The following is a 25,303-nucleotide window of genomic DNA, read 5'->3' as shown; positions in this document are numbered from 1 at the left end:
CATTACATGCTGAGCATTACATGCTGGAGCATTACATGCTGAGCATTCATGCTGGAGCATTTGCTTGCAGACATTGCTTGCTGACATTACATTCTGAGCATTACATGCTGAGCATTACATGCTGAGCATTTGCATGCTGAGCATTGCTTGCTGAGCATTGCTTCTGAGCATTGCATGCTGAGCAGCATGCTGGAGCATTGCATGTCAGCATTGCATGCTGGAGACATTGCCCACTGGAGAGCATTACTTGCTGGGACATTACATGCTGGAGCATTGCATGCTGACGATTGCATGCTGAACATTACATGCTGAGCATTACATGCTGAGCATTGCATGCTGAGCATTGCTTGCTGGAGCATTGCTTGCTGACATTGCATGCTGGAGCATTGCATGCTGAGCATTACATGCTGGAGCATTGCATGCTGACATTGCATGCTGAGCGTTACTTGCTGAGCATTGCTTGCATGGCATTACTGCGGCATTGCATGCTGAGCATTACATGCTGGAGCATTACATGCTGAGCATTACTTACTGAGCATTGCATTGCTGGAGCATTACATGCTGAGCATTGCTTGCTGAGCATTGCTTGCTGAGCATTGCATGCTGAGCATTACATGCTGAGCATTGCATGCTGGAGCATTGCATGCTGAGCATTACATGCTGGAGCATTGCTGCTGAGCATTGCATTGCTGAGCATTGCATGCTGAGCATTCATGCTGAGCAGTTACATGCTGAGCATTGCATGCTGGGAGCATTACATGCTGGAGCATTACATGCTGGAGCATTGCATGCTGAGCATTGCATGCTGAGCATTGCATGCTGGGAGCATTACATGCTGAGCATTACATGCTGAGAGCATTGCATGCTGAGCATTACATGCTGAGCATTGCATGCTGGAGCATTACATGCTGGAGCATTGCATTGCTGGAGCATTACATGATGACATTTACATGCTTGGAGCATTGCATGCTGAGCATTACATGCTGAGCATTGCTTGCTAGACATTGCATTGCTGGAGCATTACATGCTGAGCATTGCATGCTGAGCGTTGCATGCTGAGCGATTACTGCTGAGCATTGCTTGCTGAGCAATTGCATTGCTGAGCATTACATGCTGGAGCATTGCATGCTGAGCATTACATGCTGAGCATTACTGCTGAGAGCGTTGACTTGCTGGAGCATTGCATGCTGGAGCATTACATGCTGGAGCACATTACTTACTGAAACATTACTTACTGAAACATTACATACTGAAACATTACATACTGAAACATTACATACTGAAACATTACATACTGTCCTGGTAGTCGGGAATTATACGCAGGAAGGAATACATATAAATGACCTCATAGGGGACAGGAGCCATAGTAGGGAAACAAGTGTAGTCAAAGATAAGATAAAACCAATATTGCAAACTAGAAATACCGCAGGAAATAGTAAACAAGAGGACTCCACTAGCAATAGTGAGGATATATTACCAAAAACAAATGGTGGGAGCTCCATTGTTGGTGCTAGGGAGGATAGAAGTAAGACAGGGAAACATGCACCAACAGGGAATACAGTCACAGAAACCCAAGGCAAACGGAAACCAAGCCTGTGCACATACTATGCACTCGGTATCTGCTGGCATGGGAAATCTGGAAAAACAGATGGGACGTGCAACTATGACCACCCTAGGAAATGCCATGCCCATATGACAACAGGAAAATGCAAACTCCCTTCCTGTAAGCTTTTTCACCCTGAACTGTGTACCTCTTCAGTACAGGAAAGACTGTGCTATAACTTAAATTGCCAGGCATACCATCTAAAGGGGACAAAAAGATACAAAACATCCAGGCCATGGGAAAACCTGGGTAGCCACAGCCACTCAAGAGGGAGAGGTTTTTTAGTGCCAGGAAGGAAAAAAAACTGGCAGGAAATGGCAGAAATCGTACACCAAATCCAGTCATTCCTGGAGTGGAACCACAGTCGATGGCCTCCACTCCAAACCAACAGATACAGATACTAATGCCGGAAAAAAAATCCCCCCCCCCAGTACCAACAATACAACCAGTCCGATAACATTCTTCTTTGCAAATATACAGGGTCTAAAGCCAGCAACAAACAACAAAATACCTTTCATCCGTGGACTGCTTGCAGAGGCAAAGGCAATGTTCGCGGCTTTCACTGAGACCCACATAAAGGATCACTTGGACAACGAAATATGGATCCCAGGTTACAACCTATACAGATGTGACAGAGTGAACAGGCAAAAGGGGGGGGTTGGCCTGTACATTGCAGAGTCACTTGTTTGCACAGAACTGCTAAATGCCTCAAATGATGTAGTGGAAGTTTTAGCAGTAAAGGTCGAGAACCAAAACCTAGTCATTGTGATAGTCTACAAGCCTCCGGATGCAACATCCCAGCAATTCCAGGAACAGCTGTTAAAAATTGACCACTGTCTGGAAAACCTTCCAGCTCCTGCACCCAACATCTTGCTCCTGGGGGATTTCAACTTAAGGCACCTAAAATGGAGGAATATAGCAAATAATATTGTTGCAGTAATAACACCAGGAGGCAGCTCTGATGAAAACTCACACTCACACGAGCTTTTAAATCTCTGCACAAAATTCAATTTAAACCAGCAAATAATAGAGCCTACTAGACTGGAGAATACACTAGACCTCATCTTCACTAACAATGATGATCTGATAAGAAATATCACCATATCAAAAACAATATACTCAGATCACAACATAATTGAGGTTCAGTCATGTATGCGTGGAGCCCCAGACCGACATAATGAGATTAGTCACGAGGGAGCATTCACCAAATTCAACTTCAATAACAAAAACATAAAGTGGGACCAAGTAAACCAAGTCCTAACCGATATAAGCTGGGAAGATATACTAAGCAACACAGACCCCAACTTATGCCTAGAACAGATTAACTCGGTAGCACTCGATGTATGCACAAGGCTTATTCCTCTAAGAAAAAGGAGGAGTAGATGTAAAACAGAAAGAGACAGGCGCTCCCTTTACAGGCGACGGAAAAGAATAACAGAGCGGCTAAAAGAGGTCAATATATCTGAAATGCGTAGGGAGACACTGGTCAGAGAAATAGCAAGCATCGAACTTAAGCTAAAAGAATCCTTTAGGAGTCAGGAATCGCGGGAAGAACTAAAAGCCATAAATGAAATCGAAAGAAACCCAAAGTATTTCTTCTCCTATGCCAAATCAAAATCGAGAACAACGTCCAGTATTGGGCCCCTACTTAAACAAGATGGGTCCTACACAGATGACAACAAGGAAATGAGTGAGCTACTCAAGTCCCAATATGACTCAGTTTTTAGCAAGCCGCTAACCAGACTGAGAGTCGAAGATCAAAATGAATTTTTTATGAGAGAGCCACAAAATTTAATTAACACAAGCCTATCCGATGTTATCCTGACGCCAAATGACTTCGAACAGGCGATAAATGACATGCCCATGCACTCTGCCCCAGGGCCAGACTCATGGAACTCTGTGTTCATCAAGAACTGCAAGAAGCCCCTATCACGAGCCTTTTCCATCCTATGGAGAGGGAGCATGGACACGGGGGTCGTCCCACAGTTACTAAAAAACAACAGACATAGCCCACTCCACAAAGGGGGCAGTAAAGCAACAGCAAAGAACTACAGACCAATAGCACTAACATCCCATATCATAAAAATCTTTGAAAGGGTCCTAAGAAGCAAGATCACCACCCATCTAGAAACCCATCAGTTACACAACCCAGGGCAACATGGGTTTAGAACAGGTCGCTCCTGTCTGTCTCAACTATTGGACCACTACGACAAGGTCCTAAATGCACTAGAAGACAAAAAGAATGCAGATGTAATATATACAGACTTTGCAAAAGCCTTCGACAAGTGTGACCATGGCGTAATAGCGCACAAAATGCGTGCTAAAGGAATAACAGGAAAAGTCGGTCGATGGATCTATAATTTCCTCACTAACAGAACACAGAGAGTAGTCGTCAACAGAGTAAAGTCCGAGGCAGCTACGGTGAAAAGCTCTGTTCCACAAGGCACAGTACTCGCTCCCATCTTGTTCCTCATCCTTATATCCGACATAGACAAGGATGTCAGCCACAGCACCGTGTCTTCCTTTGCAGATGACACCCGAATCTGCATGACAGTGTCTTCCATTGCAGACACTGCAAAGCTCCAGGCAGACATCAACCAAATCTTTCAGTGGGCTGCAGAAAACAATATGAAGTTCAACGATGAGAAATTTCAATTACTCAGATATGGTAAACATGAGGAAATTAAATCTTCATCAGAGTACAAAACAAATTCTGGCCACAAAATAGAGCGAAACACCAACGTCAAAGACCTGGGAGTGATCATGTCGGAGGATCTCACCTTCAAGGACCATAACATTGTATCAATCGCATCTGCTAGAAAAATGACAGGATGGATAATGAGAACCTTCAAAACTAGGGAGGCCAAGCCCATGATGACACTCTTCAGGTCACTTGTTCTATCTAGGCTGGAATATTGCTGCACACTAACAGCACCTTTCAAGGCAGGTGAAATTGCCGACCTAGAAAATGTACAGAGAACTTTCACGGCGCGCATAACGGAGATAAAACACCTCAATTATTGGGAGCGCTTGAGGTTCCTAAACCTGTATTCCCTGGAACGCAGGAGGGAGAGATACATGATTATATACACCTGGAAAATCCTAGAGGGACTAGTACCGAACTTGCACACGAAAATCACCCACTACGAAAGCAAAAGACTTGGCAGACGATGCACCATCCCCCCAATGAAAAGCAGGGGTGTCACTAGCACGTTAAGAGACCATACAATAAGTGTCAGGGGCCCGAGACTGTTCAACTGCCTCCCAGCACACATAAGGGGGATTACCAACAGACCCCTGGCAGTCTTCAAGCTGGCACTGGACAAGCACCTAAAGTCAGTTCCTGATCAGCCGGGCTGTGGCTCGTACGTTGGTTTGCGTGCAGCCAGCAGCAACAGCCTGGTTGATCAGGCTGTGATCCACCATGAGGCCTGGTCACAGACCGGGCCGCTGGGGCGTTGACCCCCGAAACTCTCTCCAGGTAAACTCCAGGTAAACTGAAACATTACATACTGAAACATTACATACTGAAACATTACATACTGAAACATTACATACTGAAACATTACTTACTGAAACAATACATACTGAAACAGATAACTCATAAATCATCGCGTATTACAATATTAATTGTGTTGACACACGTATTCCTTCAGAGAGTTAGACATCTTCTAATTGTTTTAATCATAACCATGATTGTTAGAAGGGTGGACCGGTAAGCCAGCGGAAGTCCTCTGTCAGGTGAACAAAAACTCCAGCTGTGGGTCATATGATAAGACCCGCGTCAGGAAACACTTGCCCTGTTTCCTGGCAAACATTATACCTACCTATTCCCTCACAATCCAAGTATTTTTTCTACTTTATATTGGATTTGGTGACACAGCTGGCTTATGTAGTTCATTAGGTTTCTGTACACTAGGTTAATTGTAGTAGGAGAGAAGCCCGGGTCAGGTCACAGGAAAGGGAGGCAGGTCAGCCCATCAACTAGAGAGGACTCAAGTAGCCCCATTCTGAGTTACTCTCAGCATGGGGCTACAAGTACTCACGCATGGAAGGTGTATGCACGGTGGGAAACACGAATGGGTACTAGTAGGCCTACAACTTGAGTGGTTAACATATGCATTCATCAGTCGTAATTCCACTCAACTTCGGTGTTGCTGATTTTACAAGGAAGTTAGTCAACTTTTAACCAGGTTGCGAAATATGTGTAAAATATATAAATAATAGTCATTCATATAATGGTAGAATATTGTAAGTTAGTGACTAGCATGTGTAGTGATGGAGAGTCTTCTTGCAGGAGTGAGCGCCTACGATACTTGCGGGGGACCGCAGGCGGTGCTGCGGGCGGCGGTAACGGCTGTGGTGGACGGCGGCTACCTAGACTCCCCCAGGTGCAGGGCGGAGCCTCACGTGGGCGTCCTACACTCACACCCACACCACGCCCACCTATCTGCCTTTTTGAAGGTTCGCTCTTTCCTCATCTAAACCCCTGGCTAGTGACTAACAGAAAAATACTTAAATAGAAATTCTGATGTGAAGAAATGAAACTCGTTGCATTATGAACATTTCGCCGTATATAAATCTTTATCAAGTTATGATAAAACTCTAATTAGAGAAAAAAAATTGTTTCACTAAAAGCTAGCCCTGCAACATGTCTATTAACGGCAGTAGACATATAAAAATTGCTTTCAAATTCCATAGACAATGTAATTAGATACATCAAACATCACTGTTGAGCGTCTTAATTAGGATGTAAAGGGAACTGTTAAGACATTTTTGTTTTAAACTCGTATATTTCCCTACTGAAAAATTCTTCATTATTATCTGAACTTGGATGTTGTTTGTCAAGTATACCAAACTATCTTCCTGATAGGATTTAGATATTGCCTCCGTCAGCGTGGGAAGTGAAGACCAGGTGCCCCAGCTGGAGGCTCTCATGCAGCTCCTGGTTAGACTGAACTGGACCTCAGTGGCTGTAGCTGCTCCCTCCATCCAGGTTCGTAGTCTAGTTAATGACCTTCCATTAGTTAGGTAATAATCGACAGCAATAACGTTACTAAGGTTGCAACCAAAGTAATTACTACCAAGTAAATATACTTTAATTCATAAAAAAATGGACTATATTAGATTCCCAGTACATACATACTAAAAGGTTTTGAAAGATCATTCTATCCTCATTTTGCAACGTTCCGTTTCATAGTTATGACTAGCGTTAATTTGTGAACGTTCCATGCAATTAGAAAAAAAATGTTTAATATAAATTAGGTTCCAAAACCTATTAAAATGTATATTGAGCCTCAGAATAATAAAAATAAACATAACAGCGTTTACACATCTGGCAGCTCAGTGTCTGAAAAATCCCAGGTAACGTTCACATCAGCAGACAGATCACATGTAGTTTGAAATTTGGTGGAAAAATACTAACTATTAGACTAGTGAAGCAGCAGGTGTGTAACTAGAGCAGAGTGATCATCTTCCACAGGTACTGCAGCAGTTTGGTCACTTGGCAGCACAGTCTAGAGTGTGTGTTGGAGCAGAGGCCATCCTTCCTCCACCTACCAGGTACTAATACACTACCACTACCACACTGTCAGGTGGTACCACACTATCTAGCACAAAAAAAAAAACTACCAGGTAATGCAACACAACCACATACAACATCACAACCAGATGCTATATCACCTGCCAGTTACCACAACTCCAGGTACCACAATACTACCAGGTACCACAACACTACCAGGCACCACAAGACTACCAGTTACCATATTTCTACCAGGTAACACAACATTACAGCCACTACAACACTACCTGGTAGTAAAACACTATCAGTTACCACAACACTATCAGGAACCATATCACTACCAGGTAACGCAACACCTCCAGGTACCATTACACCACCAGGTACCACTACACTATCAGATACCATAACACAACCAGGTACAACACCACTACCATTTACCACAACACTACCAGGTACCACAACACTACCAAGTACTATAACACTAGCAGGTACCACAACACTACCAGGTACCACAACACTATCAGGTATCACAGCTCTACCAGGTATCAGAACACTGAAAGGTACAATAATACTATCAGGTACAACACTACTAGGTACCACAACGCTACCAGGTATCACAACACTACTAAGTACTGGAAATATAAACACATATGCAGAATAATGTGATCCATTATTGACAACGTTTCGCCCACACAGTGGGCTTTTTCAAGTCACAAACAGATCTGTTTGTGACTTCAAAAAGACCACTGTGTGGGCGAAACGTTGTCAATAAAGGATCACATTATACTGCATATGTGTTTATATTTCCATTGTGTCGGTATTTTATACCATTTATTTCCACTACTAAGTACTATAATACTACTAGGTACAGCACTTCCTGGTACCACAACACTGCCAGGTTCTACAACACTACAAAACTACAAGGTACAACAACACTACCAGGTACTACAACACTACAATTACTACAACACTACCAGGTATTACAAAACTACCAGGTAATACAACACTGCTAGGTACAACAACACTACCAGGTACTACAACACTACCAGGTACTACAACACTACCAGGTACTACAACACTACTAAGTAATACAACACTGCCAGGTACTACAACACTGCCAGGTACTACAGAACTACCAGGTACTACAACACTACTAAGTAATACAACACTGCCAGGTACTACAACACTGCCAGGTACTGCAACACTGCCAGGTACTACAGCACTACCAGGTACTACAACAGTACCAAGTAATACAACACTGCTAGGTACTACAACACTGCCAGGTACTACAACTACAACACTACCAGGTACTACAACACTACCAGGTACTACAAAACTACCAGGTACTGCAACACTATCAGGTGCTACAACACTACCAGGTACTACAACACTACCAGGTACTACAAAACTACAAGATACTACAACACTACCAAGTATACCAACACTACCAGGTACAGCAACATAAGCAGGTACTACAACACTACCAGGTACAACGACACTACCAGGTACAGCAACACTAGCAGGTACAACAACACTACAAGGTACAACAACACTACCAGGTACAGCAACACTAGCAGGTACTACAACACTACCTGGTATTACAACACTACCAGGTACTACAACACTACCATGTACTACAACACTACCAGGTACTACAACACTACCAGGTACTACAACACTACCAGGTACTACAAAACTACCAGGTGCTACAAAACTACCATGTACTACAACACTACCTGGTACTACAACACTACCAGGTACTACAACACTACCAGGTACTACAACACTACCAGGTACTACAACACTACCAGGTACTACAAAACTACCAGGTACTCTAAAACTACCAGGTACTACAACACTACCTGGTACTACAACACTACCAGGTACTATAACACTACCAGGCACTACAAAACTACCAGGTACTACAAACCTACCAGGTACTACAACACTACCAGGTACCACAAAACTACCAGGTACTACAACACTACCAGGTACTATAAAACTACAAGGTACTGCAACACTACCAGGTACTACAAAACTACAAGGCACTACAACACTACCAGATATTACAAAACTACCAGGTACTACAACACTACCAGGTATTACAAAACTACCAGGTACTACAACACTAGCAGGTACTACAACACTACAAGGTACTACAACACTACCAGGTACTACAACATTACCAGGTACTACAAGACTTCCAGGTACTTCAGAACTACCAGGTACTACAAAACTAACAGCTGCTACAAAACTACCAGGAACAGCAACACTACCAGGTACAAAACTACCAGGAACAGCAACACTACCAGGTACAACACTACCAGGTACCTTCATACTGCAACGAAACAGCTCTCTATTTGTAGTCCATTAGTAACAGGTTAGATCCTGAAAAAAATAGTAACGCACTGAAACGTTCGTGTAAGATGCATAAGAATGTTATTAAAAAAAATCATAAGTATTTAAAAATTTCGTTGTGCTGAAGCAGGAATTCCAAGACTGCGTCCAACATGGCGGCTGTTTATTTACTTCACATGTTTGCGTTCAGACTTGATGGAAATGCAAGGAAAAATCTAAATATAGGTTTTCAGACAAAAATAATCCAGTAAAAATATATATTACAAAATCAGAAACACATGGTGATATACTAAATTACACGTAATGTATATTACTTGAGTGTGAGAATATATTTCGAGTCAGGGAGAATAAGTACCCAACCCAAACTGATAATTAGGAACAATACATATATCCAACATAGAAATTCATACTTGTGATAATATTTTCTGATTCAAAACTCATAATAAAATGGAAAATCAGAGAAAATGGTAGAAATCTGCTCTCATCGAGATTAATAAGTGTCTATATCAAATGCAACTTGCCGCCTTTTCCGTACCATATACTATTATAATGAGTGAAATGCCTGAAATAGCATGTAATGATTAGATTTTTTTTTACCTTAATAAGAGCGTAACTGGTTTGAAAGCCCGTAATTGTAAAGAAGGACACTTTGAATATGTTCTAAAGATGTTTGAAGTGCCAGTTGTGAATAGAAAAAGGTTTGACAGTAGGCATTTCGCGTTTAAGGTACATAAGATTAATTAATTTACAAGGTATGATGGAAAGAATAACGAGAGCAGTCTGCTGGGCTGTGCCATCCTCGACCTTCTGATGTATCTACTTTTAGAAGAGTGATGGGCGTGTAGGATAATTATAAAGTGGTAGGAGTGCAGGATGAGAACAAAGAAATTAATGTCAGTGGCTAGAAGAGAATAGATAGTAAATTAAATAAATAAGGAGAGAAATGATTAAAGGAATGTTGATTAAAGAACAAGGATGATATGCAGAAAAAGTTGTAAGAAATATTTTTACGGTGTTAATGATATAAGTAAGTCATAGTAGTGGTAAAGAAACATGAGGAAGGAGAGAACAGAAGAGTGTTTAATGCAGATAATGATATGAAGGAAGAAAGTTTATGGTTTGGGCAATAAAAAATTAGATTTGCTTGACAGAGGGAACAGTGAGGCATGTAGCAAACTGAAGGTGGGAAGACTAGTGGTGGTGGGGAATAACCCTGAAGTTCTGAAGGTGGGAAGACTAGTGGTGGTGGGGAATAACCCTGAAGTTCTGAAGGTGGGAAGACTAGTGGTGGTGGGGAATAACCCTGAAGTTCTGAAGGTGGGAAGACTAGTGGTGGTGGGGAATAACCCTGAAGTTCTGAAGGTGGGAAGACTAGTGGTGGTGGGGAATAACCCTGAAGTTCTGAAGGTGGGAAGACTATGGGGAATAACCCTGAAGTTCTGAAGGTTGGAAGACTAGTGGTGGTGGAGAATAACCCTGAAGTTCTGAAGGTGGGAAGACTAGTGGTGGTGGGGAATAACCCTGAAGTTCTGAAGGTGGGAAGACTAGTGGTGGTGGGGAATAACCCTGAAGTTCTGAAGGTGGGAAGACTAGTGATGGTGGGGAATAACCCTGAAGTTCTGAAGGTGGGAAGACTAGTGGTGGTGGAGAATAACCCTGAAGTTCTGAAGGTGGGAAGATTAGTGGTGGTGGGGAATAACCCTGAAGTTCTGAAGGTGGGAAGACTAGTGGTGGTGGGGAATAACCCTGAAGTTCTGAAGGTGGGAAGACTAATGGTGGTGGGGAATAACCCTGAAGTTCTGAAGGTGGGATGACTAGTGGTGGTGGGGAATAACCCTGAAGTTCTGAAGGTGGGAAGACTAGTGGTGGTGGGGAATAACCCTGAAGTTCTGAAGGTGGGAAGACTAGTGGTGGTGGGGAATAAGCCTGAAGTTCTGAAGGTGGGAAGACTAGTGGTGGTGGGGAATAAGCCTGAAGTTCTGAAGGTGGGAAGACTAGTGGTGGTGGGGAATAACCCTGAAGTTCTGAAGGTGGGAAGACTAGTGGTGGTGGGGAATAACCCTGAAGTTCTGAAGGTGGGAAGACTAGTGGTGGTGGGGAATAACCCTGAAGTTCTGAAGGTGGGAAGACTAGTGGTGGTGGGGAATAACCCTGAAGTTCTGAAGGTGGGAAGACTAGTGGTGGTGGGGAATAACCCTGAAGTTCTGAAGGTGGGAAGACTAGTGGTGGTGGGGAATAACCCTGAAGTTCTGAAGGTGGGAAGACTAGTGGTGGTGGGGAATAACCCTGAAGTTCTGAAGGTGGGAAGACTAGTGGTGGTGGGGAATAACCCTGAAGTTCTGAAGGTGGGAAGACTAGTGGTGGTGGGGAATAACCCTGAAGTTCTGAAGGGGAAGACTAGTGGTGGTGGGGAATAACCCTGAAGTTCTGAAGGTGGGAAGACTAGTGGTGGTGGGGAATAACCCTGAAGTTCTGAAGGTGGGAAGACTAGTGGTGGTGGGGAATAACCCTGAAGTTCTGAAGGTGGGAAGACTAGTGGTGGTGGGGAATAACCCTGAAGTTCTGAAGGTGGGAAGACTAGTGGTGGTGGGGAATAACCCTGAAGTTCTGAAGGTGGGAAGACTAGTGGTGGTGGGGAATACCACTGAAGCGCTGAAAGAGGACACTTTAAATTTTGCAACAGTTAGAGCAATTAGACGCTGCATGAAAGTAGTAAAACGTCTTAAGGATTAAGAGAGCATATATATTAAGATAGTATATATATTAAGATAGTATATATATTAAGATAGTATATATATTAAGATAGTATATATATTAAGATAGTATATATATTAAGATAGTATATATATTAAGATAGTATATATATTAAGAGAGCATATATATTAAGATAGTATATATATTAAGATAGTATATATATTAAGATAGTATATATATTAAGAGAGCATATATATTAAGATAGTATATATATAGAGAGAGAGCATATATATTAAGAGAGCATATATATTAAGATAGCATATATATTGAGAGCATATATATTAAGATAGTATATATATTAAGATAGCATATATATTGAGAGCATATATATTAAGATAGTATATATATTAAGATAGCATATATACTGAGAGCATATATATTAAGAGAGCATATATATTAAGAGAGCATATATATTAAGAGAGCATATATATTAAGAGAGCATATATAGTTAGATGGTGGAAGAAAGAAAAGGACATGTGAGAGTAAGAATTATTGATGAATAGGGACAGTTAAGCACAGCAGATAAAGTGGTAGTCGAAAATAATGAGAAACAGAAAGTGAGCACATTATGATAAAAATAAAGAAGTCTTTAATTTATGGCTTTAGAAAACGTATATGACAAAGTGGCTAGTGAAGCGCTGCTGCAGTGTTGCAGATGTATGATAAAGCTGCTGCAGTGTTGCAGATGTATGGTAAAGCTGCTGCAGTGTTGCAGATGTATGATAAAGCTGCTGCAGTGTTGCAGATGTATGATAAAGCTGCTGCAGTGTTGCAGATGTATGGTAAAGCTGCTGCAGTGTTGCAGATGTATGATAAAGCTGCTGCAGTGTTGCAGATGTATGGTAAAGCTGCTGCAGTATTGCAGATGTATAGTAAAGCTGCTGCAGTGTTGCAGATGTATGATAAAGCTGCTGCAGTGTTGCAGATGTATGATAAAGCTGCTGCAGTGTTGCAGATGTATGGTAAAGCTGCTGCAGTGTTGCAGATGTATGGTAAAGCTGCTGCAGTGTTGCAGATGTATGGTAAAGCTGCTGCAGTGTTGCAGATGTATGGTAAAGCTGCTGCAGTGTTGCAGATGTATGGTAAAGCTGCTGCAGTGTTGCAGATGTATGATAAAGCTGCTGCAGTGTTGCAGATGTATGGTAAAGCTGCTGCAGTATTGCAGATGTATAGTAAAGCTGCTGCAGTGTTGCAGATGTATGATAAAGCTGCTGCAGTGTTGCAGATGTATGATAAAGCTGCTGCAGTGTTGCAGATGTATGATAAAGCTGCTGCAGTGTTGCAGATGTATGATAAAGCTGCTGCAGTGTTGCAGATGTATAATAAAGCTGCTGCCGTGTTGCAGATGTATGATAAAGCTGCTGCAGTGTTGCAGATGTATGATAAAGTTGCTGCAGTGTTGCAGATGTATGATAAAGCTGCTGCAGTGTTGCAGATGTATGATAAAGCTGCTGCCGTGTTGCAGATGTATGATAAAGCTGCTGCAGTGTTGCAGATGAATGATAAAGCTGCTGCAGTGTTGCAGATGTATGATAAAGCTGCTGCAGTGTTGCAGATGTATAGTAAAGCTGCTGCAGTGTTGCAGATGTATGATAAAGCTGCTGCAGTGTTGCAGATGTATGATAAAGCTGCTGCAGTGTTGCAGATGTATGATAAAGCTGCTGCAGTGTTGCAGATGTATGATAAAGCTGCTGCAGTGTTGCAGATGTATGATAAAGCTGCTGCAGTGTTGCAGATGTATGGTAAAGCTGCTGCAGTGTTGCAGATGTATGGTAAAGCTGCTGCAGTGTTGCAGATGTATGGTAAAGCTGCTGCAGTGTTGCAGATGTATGGTAAAGCTGCTGCAGTGTTGCAGATGTATGGTAAAGCTGCTACAGTGTTGCAGATGTATGGTAAAGCTGCTGCAGTGTTGCAGATGTATGGTAAATCTGCTACAGTGTTGCAGATGTATGGTAAAGCTGTTGCAGTGTTGTAGATGTATGGTAAAGCTGCTGCAGTGTTGTAGATTTATGATAAAGCTGTTGCAGTGTTGTAGATGTATAGTAAAGCTGCTGCAGTGTTGCAGATGTATGGTAAAGCTGCTACAGTGTTGTAGATGTATAGTAAAGCTGCTGCAGTGTTGCAGATGTATGGTAAAGCTGCTACAGTGTTGTAGATGTATGGTAAAGCTGCTGCAGTGTTGTAGATGTATAGTAAAGCTGCTGCAGTGTTGCAGATGTATAGTAAAGCTGCTGCAGTGTTGTAGATGTATAGTAAAGCTGCTGCAGTGTTGCAGATGTATGATAAACCTGCTGAAGTGTTGCAGATGTATGGTAAAGCTGCTGCAGTGTTGCAGATGTGTAGTAAAGCTGCTGCAGAGTTGCAGATGTATGGTAAAGCTGCTGCAGTGTTGTAGATGTATGGTAAAGCTGCTGCAGTGTTGCAGATGTATGATAAAGCTGCTGCAGTGTTGCAGATGTATGGTAAAGCTGCTGCAGTGTTGCAGATGTATGATAAAGCTGCTGCAGTGTTGTAGATGTATGGTAAAGCTGCTGCAGTGTTGCAGATGTATGATAAAGCTGCTGCAGTGTTGCAGATGTATGATAAAGCTGCTGCAGTGTTGCAGATGTATGGTAAAGCTGCTGCATTGTTGCAGATGTATGGTAAAGCTGCTGCAGTGTTGCAGATGTATGGTAAAGCTGCTGCAGTGTTGCAGATATATGATAAAGCTGGTGCAGTGGTGTAGATGTATGGTAAAGCTGCTGCAGTGTTGCAGATGTATGATAAAGCTGCTGCAGTGTTGCAGATGTATAGTAAAGCTGCTGCAGTGTTGCAGATGTATGATAAAGCTGCTTCAGTGTTGTAGATGTATGATAAAGCTGCTGCAGTGTTGCAGATGTATGGTAAAGCTGCTGCAGTGTTGCAGATGTATGATAAAGCTGCTGCAGTGTTGCAGATGTATGGTAAAGCTGCTTCAGTGTTGCAGATGTGTAGTAAGGCTGCTGCAGTGTTGCAGATGTATGGTAAAGCTGCTGCAGTGTTGTAGATGTATTGTAAAGCTGCTGCAGTGTTGTAGATGTATGGTAAAGCTGCTGCAGTGTTGCAGATGTATGGTAAAGCTGCTGCAGTGTTGTAGATGTATGATAAAGCTGCTGCAGTGTTGCAGATGTATGGTAAAGCTTCTGCAGTGTTGCAGATGTATGGTAAAGCTGTTGCAGTGTTGCAGATGTATGATAAAGCCGCTGCAGTGTTGTAGATGTATGATAAAGCTGCTGCAATGTTGCAGATGTATGATAAATCTGCTGCAGTGTTGTAGATGTATGGTAAAGCTGCTGCAGTGTTGCAGATGTATGATAAAGCTGCTGCAGTGTTGCAGATGTATGATAAAGCTGCTGCAGTGTTGCAGATGTATGGTAAAGCTGCTGCAGTGTTGCAGATGTATGATAAAGCTGCTGCAGTTTTGCAGAGGTATGATAAAGCTGCTGCAGTGTTGCACATGTATGGTAAATCTGCTACAGTGTTGCAGATGTATGGTAAAGCTGTTGCAGTGTTGTAGATGTATGGTAAAGCTGCTGCAGTGTTGTAGATGTATAGTAAAGCTGCTGCAGTGTTGCAGATGTATGATAAAGCTGTTGCAGTGTTGTAGATGTATAGTAAAGCTGCTGCAGTGTTGCAGATGTATGGTAAAGCTGCTACAGTGTTGTAGATGTATGGTAAAGCTGCTGCAGTGTTGTAGATGTATAGTAAAGCTGCTGCAGTGTTGCAGATGTATAGTAAAGCTGCTGCAGTGTTGTAGATGTATAGTAAAGCTGCTGCAGTGTTGCAGATGTATGATAAACCTGCTGAAGTGTTGCAGATGTATGGTAAAGCTGCTGCAGTGTTGCAGATGTGTAGTAAAGCTGCTGCAGAGTTGCAGATGTATGGTAAAGCTGCTGCAGTGTTGTAGATGTATGGTAAAGCTGCTGCAGTGTTGCAGATGTATGATAAAGCTGCTGCAGTGTTGCAGATGTATGGTAAAGCTGCTGCAGTGTTGCAGATGTATGATAAAGCTGCTGCAGTGTTGTAGATGTATGGTAAAGCTGCTGCAGTGTTGCAGATGTATGATAAAGCTGCTGCAGTGTTGCAGATGTATGATAAAGCTGCTGCAGTGTTGCAGATGTATGGTAAAGCTGCTGCATTGTTGCAGATGTATGGTAAAGCTGCTGCAGTGTTGCAGATGTATGGTAAAGCTGCTGCAGTGTTGCAGATATTTGATAAAGCTGGTGCAGTGGTGTAGATGTATGGTAAAGCTGCTGCAGTGTTGCAGATGTATGATAAAGCTGCTGCAGTGTTGCAGATGTATAGTAAAGCTGCTGCAGTGTTGCAGATGTATGATAAAGCTGCTTCAGTTTTGTAGATGTATGATAAAGCTGCTGCAGTGTTGCAGATGTATGGTAAAGCTGCTGCAGTGTTGCAGATGTATGATAAAGCTGCTGCAGTGTTGCAGATGTATGGTAAAGCTGCTTCAGTGTTGCAGATGTGTAGTAAGGCTGCTGCAGTGTTGCAGATGTATGTTAAAGCTGCTGCAGTGTTGTAGATGCATGGTAAAGCTGCTGCAGTGTTGTAGATGTATGGTAAAGCTGCTGCAGTGTTGCAGATGTATGGTAAAGCTGCTGCAGTGTTGTAGATGTATGATAAAGCTGCTGCAGTGTTGCAGATGTATGGTAAAGCTTCTGCAGTGTTGCAGATGTATGGTAAAGCTGCTGCAGTGTTGCAGATGTATGATAAAGCTGCTGCAGTGTTGTAGATGTATGATAAAGCTGCTGCAATGTTGCAGATGTATGATAAATCTGCTGCAGTGTTGTAGATGTATGGTAAAGCTGCTGCAGTGTTGCAGATGTATGATAAAGCTGCTGCAGTGTTGCAGATGTATGATAAAGCTGCTGCAGTGTTGCAGATGTATGGTAAAGCTGCTGCAGTGTTGCAGATGTATGATAAAGCTGCTGCAGTGTTGCAGAGGTATGATAAAGCTGCTGCAGTGTTTGAGATGTATGGGGAAAGCTGCTGCAGTGTTGCAGATGTATGGTAAAGCTGCTGCAGTGTTGCAGATGTATGGTAAAGCTGCTGCAGTGTTGCAGATGTATGATAAAGCTGCTGCAGTGTTGCAGATGTATGGTAAAGCTGCTGCAGTGTTGCAGATGTATGATGAAGCTGCTGCAGTGTTGCAGCTGTATGATAAAGCTGCTGCAGTGTTGCAGATGTATGGTAAAGCTGCTGCAGTGTTGCAGATGTATCATAAAGCTGCTGCAGTGTAGCAGATGTATGGTAAAGCTGCTGCAGTGTTGCAGATGTATGGTAAAGCTGCTGCAGTGTTGCAGATGTATAGTAAAGCTGCTGCAGTGTTGAAGATGTATGGTAAAGCTGCTACAGTGTTGTAGATGTATGGTAAAGCTGCTGCAGTGTTGTAGATGTATAGTAAAGCTGCTGCAGTGTTGTAGATGTATAGTAAAGCTGCTGCAGTGTTGTAGATGTATAGTAAAGCTGTTGCAGTGTTGCAGATGTATAGTAAAGCTGCTGCAGTGTTGTAGATGTATAGTAAAGCTGCTGCAGTGTTGCAGATGTATGATAAAGCTGCTGCAGTGTTGCAGATGTATGCTAAAGCTGCTGCAGTGTTGCAGATGTATGGTAAAGCTGCTGCAGTGTTGCAGTTGTATGGTAAAGCTGCTGCAGTGTTGCAGATGTATGCTAAAGCTGCTGCAGTGTTGCAGGTGTATGGTAAAGCTGCTGCAGTGTTGCAGATGTATGGTAAAGCTGCTGCAGTGTTGCAGGTGTATGGTAAAGCTGCTGCAGTGTTGCAGATGTATAGTAAAGCTGCTGCAGTGTTGTAGATGTATAGTAAAGCTGCTGCAGTGTTGCAGATGTATGATAAACCTGCTGAAGTGTTGCAGATGTATGGTAAAGCTGCTGCAGTGTTGCAGATGTGTAGTAAAGCTGCTGCAGAGTTGCAGATGTATGGTAAAGCTGCTGCAGTGTTGTAGATGTATGGTAAAGCTGCTGCAGTGTTGCAGATGTATGATAAAGCTGCTGCAGTGTTGCAGATGTATGGTAAAGCTGCTGCAGTGTTGCAGATGTATGATAAAGCTGCTGCAGTGTTGTAGATGTATGGTAAAGCTGCTGCAGTGTTGCAGATGTATGATAAAGCTGCTGCAGTGTTGCAGATGTATGATAAAGCTGCTGCAGTGTTGCAGATGTATGGTAAAGCTGCTGCATTGTTGCAGATGTATGGTAAAGCTGCTGCAGTGTTGCAGATGTATGGTAAAGCTGCTGCAGTGTTGCAGATATATGATAAAGCTGGTGCAGTGGTGTAGATGTATGGTAAAGCTGCTGCAGTGTTGCAGATGTATGATAAAGCTGCTGCAGTGTTGCAGATGTATAGTAAAGCTGCTGCAGTGTTGCAGATGTATGATAAAGCTGCTTCAGTTTTGTAGATGTATGATAAAGCTGCTGCAGTGTTGCAGATGTATGGTAAAGCTGCTGCAGTGTTGCAGATGTATGATAAAGCTGCTGCAGTGTTGCAGATGTATGGTAAAGCTGCTTCAGTGTTGCAGATGTGTAGTAAGGCTGCTGCAGTGTTGCAGATGTATGTTAAAGCTGCTGCAGTGTTGTAGATGCATGGTAAAGCTGCTGCAGTGTTGTAGATGTATGGTAAAGCTGCTGCAGTGTTGCAGATGTATGGTAAAGCTGCTGCAGTGTTGTAGATGTATGATAAAGCTGCTGCAGTGTTGCAGATGTATGGTAAAGCTTCTGCAGTGTTGCAGATGTATGGTAAAGCTGCTGCAGTGTTGCAGATGTATGATAAAGCTGCTGCAGTGTTGTAGATGTATGATAAAGCTGCTGCAATGTTGCAGATGTATGATAAATCTGCTGCAGTGTTGTAGATGTATGGTAAAGCTGCTGCAGTGTTGCAGATGTATGATAAAGCTGCTGCAGTGTTGCAGATGTATGATAAAGCTGCTGCAGTGTTGCAGATGTATGGTAAAGCTGCTGCAGTGTTGCAGATGTATGATAAAGCTGCTGCAGTGTTGCAGAGGTATGATAAAGCTGCTGCAGTGTTTGAGATGTATGGGGAAAGCTGCTGCAGTGTTGCAGATGTATGGTAAAGCTGCTGCAGTGTTGCAGATGTATGGTAAAGCTGCTGCAGTGTTGCAGATGTATGATAAAGCTGCTGCAGTGTTGCAGATGTATGGTAAAGCTGCTGCAGTGTTGCAGATGTATGATGAAGCTGCTGCAGTGTTGCAGCTGTATGATAAAGCTGCTGCAGTGTTGCAGATGTATGGTAAAGCTGCTGCAGTGTTGCAGATGTATCATAAAGCTGCTGCAGTGTAGCAGATGTATGGTAAAGCTGCTGCAGTGTTGCAGATGTATGGTAAAGCTGCTGCAGTGTTGCAGATGTATAGTAAAGCTGCTGCAGTGTTGAAGATGTATGGTAAAGCTGCTACAGTGTTGTAGATGTATGGTAAAGCTGCTGCAGTGTTGTAGATGTATAGTAAAGCTGCTGCAGTGTTGTAGATGTATAGTAAAGCTGCTGCAGTGTTGTAGATGTATAGTAAAGCTGTTGCAGTGTTGCAGATGTATAGTAAAGCTGCTGCAGTGTTGTAGATGTATAGTAAAGCTGCTGCAGTGTTGCAGATGTATGATAAAGCTGCTGCAGTGTTGCAGATGTATGCTAAAGCTGCTGCAGTGTTGCAGATGTATGGTAAAGCTGCTGCAGTGTTGCAGTTGTATGGTAAAGCTGCTGCAGTGTTGCAGATGTATGCTAAAGCTGCTGCAGTGTTGCAGGTGTATGGTAAAGCTGCTGCAGTGTTGCAGATGTATGGTAAAGCTGCTGCAGTGTTGCAGGTGTATGGTAAAGCTGCTGCAGTGTTGCAGATGTATGCTAAAGCTGCTGCAGTGTTGCAGATGTATAGTAAAGCTTGTAAAATGTTAACAGTTTTAATAAAATTTAAGAACGTTTAGGCACGTGTGCAACATCTGAATATCTTTATTGTAGACGTTTCGCCATAGACTGTCTTCTAAGTATGTCCTAGTTTCTGTATTGATAAAGCCGGGAGAATACCGGCTAATAAAAAAAAAAGCCACTGGATGGCGAAACATCTACAATAAAGATATCCAGATGCTGCACATGTGTCTCAACTTTCATATTATCGGTATTTTATACCTTTCTTGCACAATTAAATTTATGTAGATATAAATGTTGGTGTTAGAAGATGCAGGAGAGAAATGGAATATTTTCCATTTCCTTACACAGAGAAGTCTGATTTCACTTTACTTGATTAGTTTACTTATATATGGGATTGTAAAATTAAATTATGATATAGATTAAGGAGAGACGCGATCATAAAAGGCAGTGAATATGACCTAAGGTTATAATTATCACTTCGGTTCTTCGTGGTAAAGTGTCTTTAATGTATTCACAAGAGATGTTACATAAGTTGATGCAGGAAGTGTTTGTGTGTTAAAGAAACTGAAAGTGAACAAGAAACGAGGAAGGTGATAAGAGTAAGTACAAGTCTTGGGAATGAAATACTGGTGGTCATGTGATGAATGGTTTTGAAAACCGACAAGTTGAAGAATTGAGACACTTATGCATCCATTCATCGTCATCCAACATTCTCAACAATTTCGTCTCAATTCTTCAACTGGTGGTCATGTTTGAAGAATAGGGTGTGGACGAATTATATTTACGTATTTGCTAGAGGATGTTTTGGGAAATGAAATTTAAAAATGATGTAAAATACATAAAACACGAGAGTAAGAAAATAGTAAGAATGTTGAGGATTCTTTGGAAATGAGAAGCTTGTCAAAGGACGCAAAATAGGAACTCATCAAAGAATAGTGGAAGCAGTGAAGATGCTGTCTTGGAGATCAATGTGTAGAGTGAATATTATGTAGGAAATAAGAAGCATAAAAATACGAAGAATATGTTGTGGTGAGGGAAACGAAATTGTTGATAATGTTGGATGACGATGAATGGATGAAGAGAGAGAGACAGATTATGATGTATGGAGCTGCCATGTATGGAAGGAAGTAAATGGTCGTTCAAAGAAGTATCAGAGAATGGAAAGTTGTAGCTGATGTGAGGGTTGAAAAAATAATAACTTTGTGATTCTTGCAAAAAAAAAAATTAATTTCTAACAGTATTAGTATTTGTGCTGATCCATTTAGAAAGGTAAAATCTGTAGTTGAAGTTGGAGTAATTAGACATATTAAGTGCTGTTTGCTAGACAACTAATAAACGAGTCTAAAACGTGAAAAAAATAACATCGTATGCTCTGTGCTTCATTAAGGCTCTGCATCGTGCATTTTTTTTCTTAATTTTAAAAATATTTTTCATTCAGTTCAATTAACTACAGAGCCACCAGCTTATTTTCATTAACTATGACAATAATTAATATTAGTTGGATATAACTAATCTACGAAACATTACTTTTACGGTGGCCCGTGGCCTGGTGGTTCAAGCTCTCGCTTCACACGGCGAGAATCCGGGTTCGATTCCCGGCGAGGATAGAAACATTGGGCGTGTTTCTTTACACCGGTTGTCTATGTTTACCCATCAGTAAAATGGGTACCTGGGTGTTAGTGGACTGGTATGGGTCGCATCCCGGGACAAAACTGACCTAATTTGCCCTAAATGCTCAGCATAACAAGCGGCTTTCTATATAGTAGTATGTCATTGATGTCAGCTAGGACTGTATACTTTGTACATGTACTTCTAGAAATATAATAATAATAATAATAATAATAATAATAATAATAATAATAATAATAATAATAATAATAATAATAATAATTATTATTATTATTATTATTATTATTATTATTATTATTATTATTATTATTATTATTATTGTTATTATTATTATTAATAATAACATCAGTATTCTGGATAGGAATTTTTCTGTTCTTCTTCCGCAGATGTCTTTTGTATTTCAGGTTAAAACAACACTTGAACTTGTTGTAGATTTGACTCTCTGGATATGCTTTGTAACACTAGTTTGTATTGCCAGTAACAACCTGTATGAGTCACTGGTGGAGGACCTGGGAAGGAACGGCCCGCGTGGCATGGTGCTGATAGGACCTCAAGACCACCTCCAAGCTGCCCTTCTCACTGCCGCCCACAACTACACCAACTTGCACTGGGTCCTGGCACCCACTGGTCCTATCCAGGAGAGCGTCTTCCAGGGTTAGTGTCTTCAACATATTACTCAATATTTCTGTTAGTAATTAGTCTTTCCAGTAGTAATATTTAAATAAGTTATTTATATTATTACGAATACAGCGACAGTAGACTGCTTGGCCAGGCTTTATTCAGCAACAGGAATGTCCGGTTTCTTTTCAAGATGTTAATTAGCTATTGAGCGTAGTTTGTTTAACAAATAAGAGAGCTGGGCATGTATGCAAGAGGCTGTTGAGTTAGTGACAGATTTCTGCAAATCAGGGACTGGGTGTGTTTGACGAGCATCAGGAATCTGATTTGTCTTAGCAAATCATAGTGCATTCTGCCATAGAGATGTAAGTCTTATCACCCTATGTAAGTCTTATCTTACTCTTGTAGTTACTAATGTTCTTTTCCATAATGTACTCTCCATCTCACTAGCTTGGTGGCAGGTACCAGCATTAACAACCATGCATTCTCAAGAAAGTGTGAACGGAGAAAGAAAACAAAAGCCTGGATTCCCACCCCGAGAATTGTATCGACAGTTTCTGAAGTGAATGGCACCTCATACTTTGTCTCATATTGAAACATTTAACTTACGTGGCTCTAAGACAGTTAAGTCAGTAGTAGACAAGGAAATTGTGGAATGTGACCAGTACGTCGGTGCCAAGACAGTTAGGTTTTGCACTACCCTAACTAAGCTAAGAAAGGAGGAATCATGGTCTGTGTTTCTTGGCCGTTAGGCGACTGAAACGTCAGGTGACAGTCGCTGGGTAGCAGTGCCGTGGAAAGTGGAAACACTCGCTACTGGTTTCAGAATACAGCCAGTTCTTCCTCTTAGAATCAACTGTTGTATGTCTTGTAAAACTGTAAAAGGGATACTGTGACGATTTGTTATATGTTTTATGGGATTGTAGCATTAGTAAGTAGTGAAGTGTCGCATAAAAATGCGACAATGATATCACGACGAATGAGGATGTCATGTAAGATTGCGTGAATAGTAACCAGTGATGTGTCATGTGAAGTTGCTACATTGATACTTTGACATTTCGGGATTAGAGATGTACCGTGTGGAATTGCGGCAATGATACAGTGATAACTAGTAACAGTGCCACGTCAGACGGTATAGCGACCCACTGATGTCAAAGTGGAGTCAGGATGCAAACAGGAGTAAAAAAAAAAACTGATATTATTCCAGTTTTGTGTGATTAATTTAAAAATTGTAAACTGTTCTCTCTGTCACCAAACATAAATGACACAACATTTTTAATAGAGTGTCGCTGGAGCCTGAGGTGGTAATTGCAGTGATGTACAACCCCCACAGAACTGCAGGAGGCCAATAAACGAATATGAAGAGAGCAACAGATCGATGGAGGACACACTAGCTGAGGTGGCCAGAAGAACTCACACGAGTAGAGCAAAGTTACTAGTTATTGGTGATTTCAGTCACAAGGAGATTGACTGGGAAAACCGGCAGCCACATGGGGGTCCCGAAACATGGAGAGCCAAGATGATGAACGTGGTACTAGAAAATTTCATTCATCAACATGAGAGGGACACTACCAGAGAGAGAGAGGCGAGGATGAACCAGCAGGACTGGACTTCGTATTCACCTTGAGTAGTTCGGACATCGAGGACATCACATAGGAAAGGCCCCTCGGAGCTAGTGATCACGTGGTTCTGAGCTTAGAATACATAGTGAAGTTACAAGTGGAGAGGGTAATAGCAGTAGGATGGGAAATGCCAAACTTCAAAAGGGGAGACTACACAGGCATGAGGAACTTCCTATAAGATGTTCAGTGGGAAAGAGAATTGGGAGGAAAATCAGTAAACGAAATTATGGACTACGTAACAACAAAATGCAAGGAAGTAGAGGAGAGGTTTGTTCCCAAGGGCAACAGAAACAATGGGAAGTCCAGAACGAGCTCTTGGTTTACCCAAAGGAGCAGGGAGAAAAAAACTAAGTGCACTAGAGAATGGAAAAAGTTCAGAAGATAAAGGACCCAGGAAATTACAGAGATTAGTCGAAGAGCCAGAAACGAGTATGCACAGATAAGCAGGGAGGCCCAGCGACAATACGAAAACTACACAGCATCGAAAATCAAATCTGACCCAAAGCTGTTGTATGGCCACATCAGAAGGAAAACAACAGTCAAGGACCAGGTAATTAGGTTGAGAAAGGAAGGTGGGGAGTTCACAAGAAACAACCAACAAGTATGTGTGGAGCTCAACATTAGATTTAAAGAAGTATTTGCAGAAAGGACTCCGGGAAGTCAGAACAGGGAGGTACACCAACAAGGGATATACCAACAAGTGCTGGATGAAATACACACAACCGAGGAGGAGGTGAAGAAGGTGCTATGTGAACTTGATACCTCAAAGACGGTGGAACCGGACATCTCTCTGTGGGTCCTTAGAGAGGGAGCAGAGACGCTGTGTGTCCCAATAACAACAATCTTCAACACATTCATTGAAACTGGGCAACTACCTGAGGTATGGAAGACGACAAATGTAGTCCCAATTTTTATGAAAGGAGACAGACACGAGGCATTAAACTACAGAGCAGTGTCACTGACGTGTACAGTATGCAGAGTCATAGAGAAGATTATCAGGAGAGTGGTGGAGCACCTAGAAAGGAACAAGCTTATAAATGACAACCAGCACGGTTTCTGGGAAGGGAAATCCTGTGTCACAAACCTACTGCAGTTTTATGGTAAGGGGTGCGTAGATTGCATTTTCTTGGTCTGCAGAAGGCCTTCGACACAGTTCCTCACAAGAGATTAGCGCAAAAGCTAGAGGATCAGGCACGCATAACAGGAAAGGCACTGCAATGGATCAGCGCTTGTAACGAGTGGGGCTCCACAGGGGTCAGTCCTAGGATCTGTGCTGTTTT

The 25,303-nt window shown here is 42.1% G+C and overlaps 1 protein-coding gene across 2 annotated transcripts in view; it reads left to right on the top strand.

Moving 5' to 3' along the window:
- Positions 1 to 25,303, top strand: part of boss (bride of sevenless) — a 150,869-nt gene that overhangs the window by 64,574 nt on the left and 60,992 nt on the right. For both annotated transcript variants that reach the window (XM_070101661.1, XM_070101656.1), the window contains exons 4-7: positions 5,901 to 6,067; positions 6,477 to 6,599; positions 7,086 to 7,165; positions 22,262 to 22,437. In XM_070101661.1, coding sequence (XP_069957762.1) covers positions 5,901 to 6,067; positions 6,477 to 6,599; positions 7,086 to 7,165; positions 22,262 to 22,437 — 546 coding nt within the window. The remainder of the gene's footprint in view (positions 1 to 5,900; positions 6,068 to 6,476; positions 6,600 to 7,085; positions 7,166 to 22,261; positions 22,438 to 25,303) is intronic.

The sequence above is a fragment of the Cherax quadricarinatus genome, chromosome 5, assembly GCF_038502225.1.
Source record: "Cherax quadricarinatus isolate ZL_2023a chromosome 5, ASM3850222v1, whole genome shotgun sequence".
NCBI classification, from domain to species: domain Eukaryota; kingdom Metazoa; phylum Arthropoda; class Malacostraca; order Decapoda; family Parastacidae; genus Cherax; species Cherax quadricarinatus.
The sequence above is the reverse complement of the archived record's forward strand: the minus strand, read 5'-3'. Positions and strand labels throughout refer to the sequence as shown.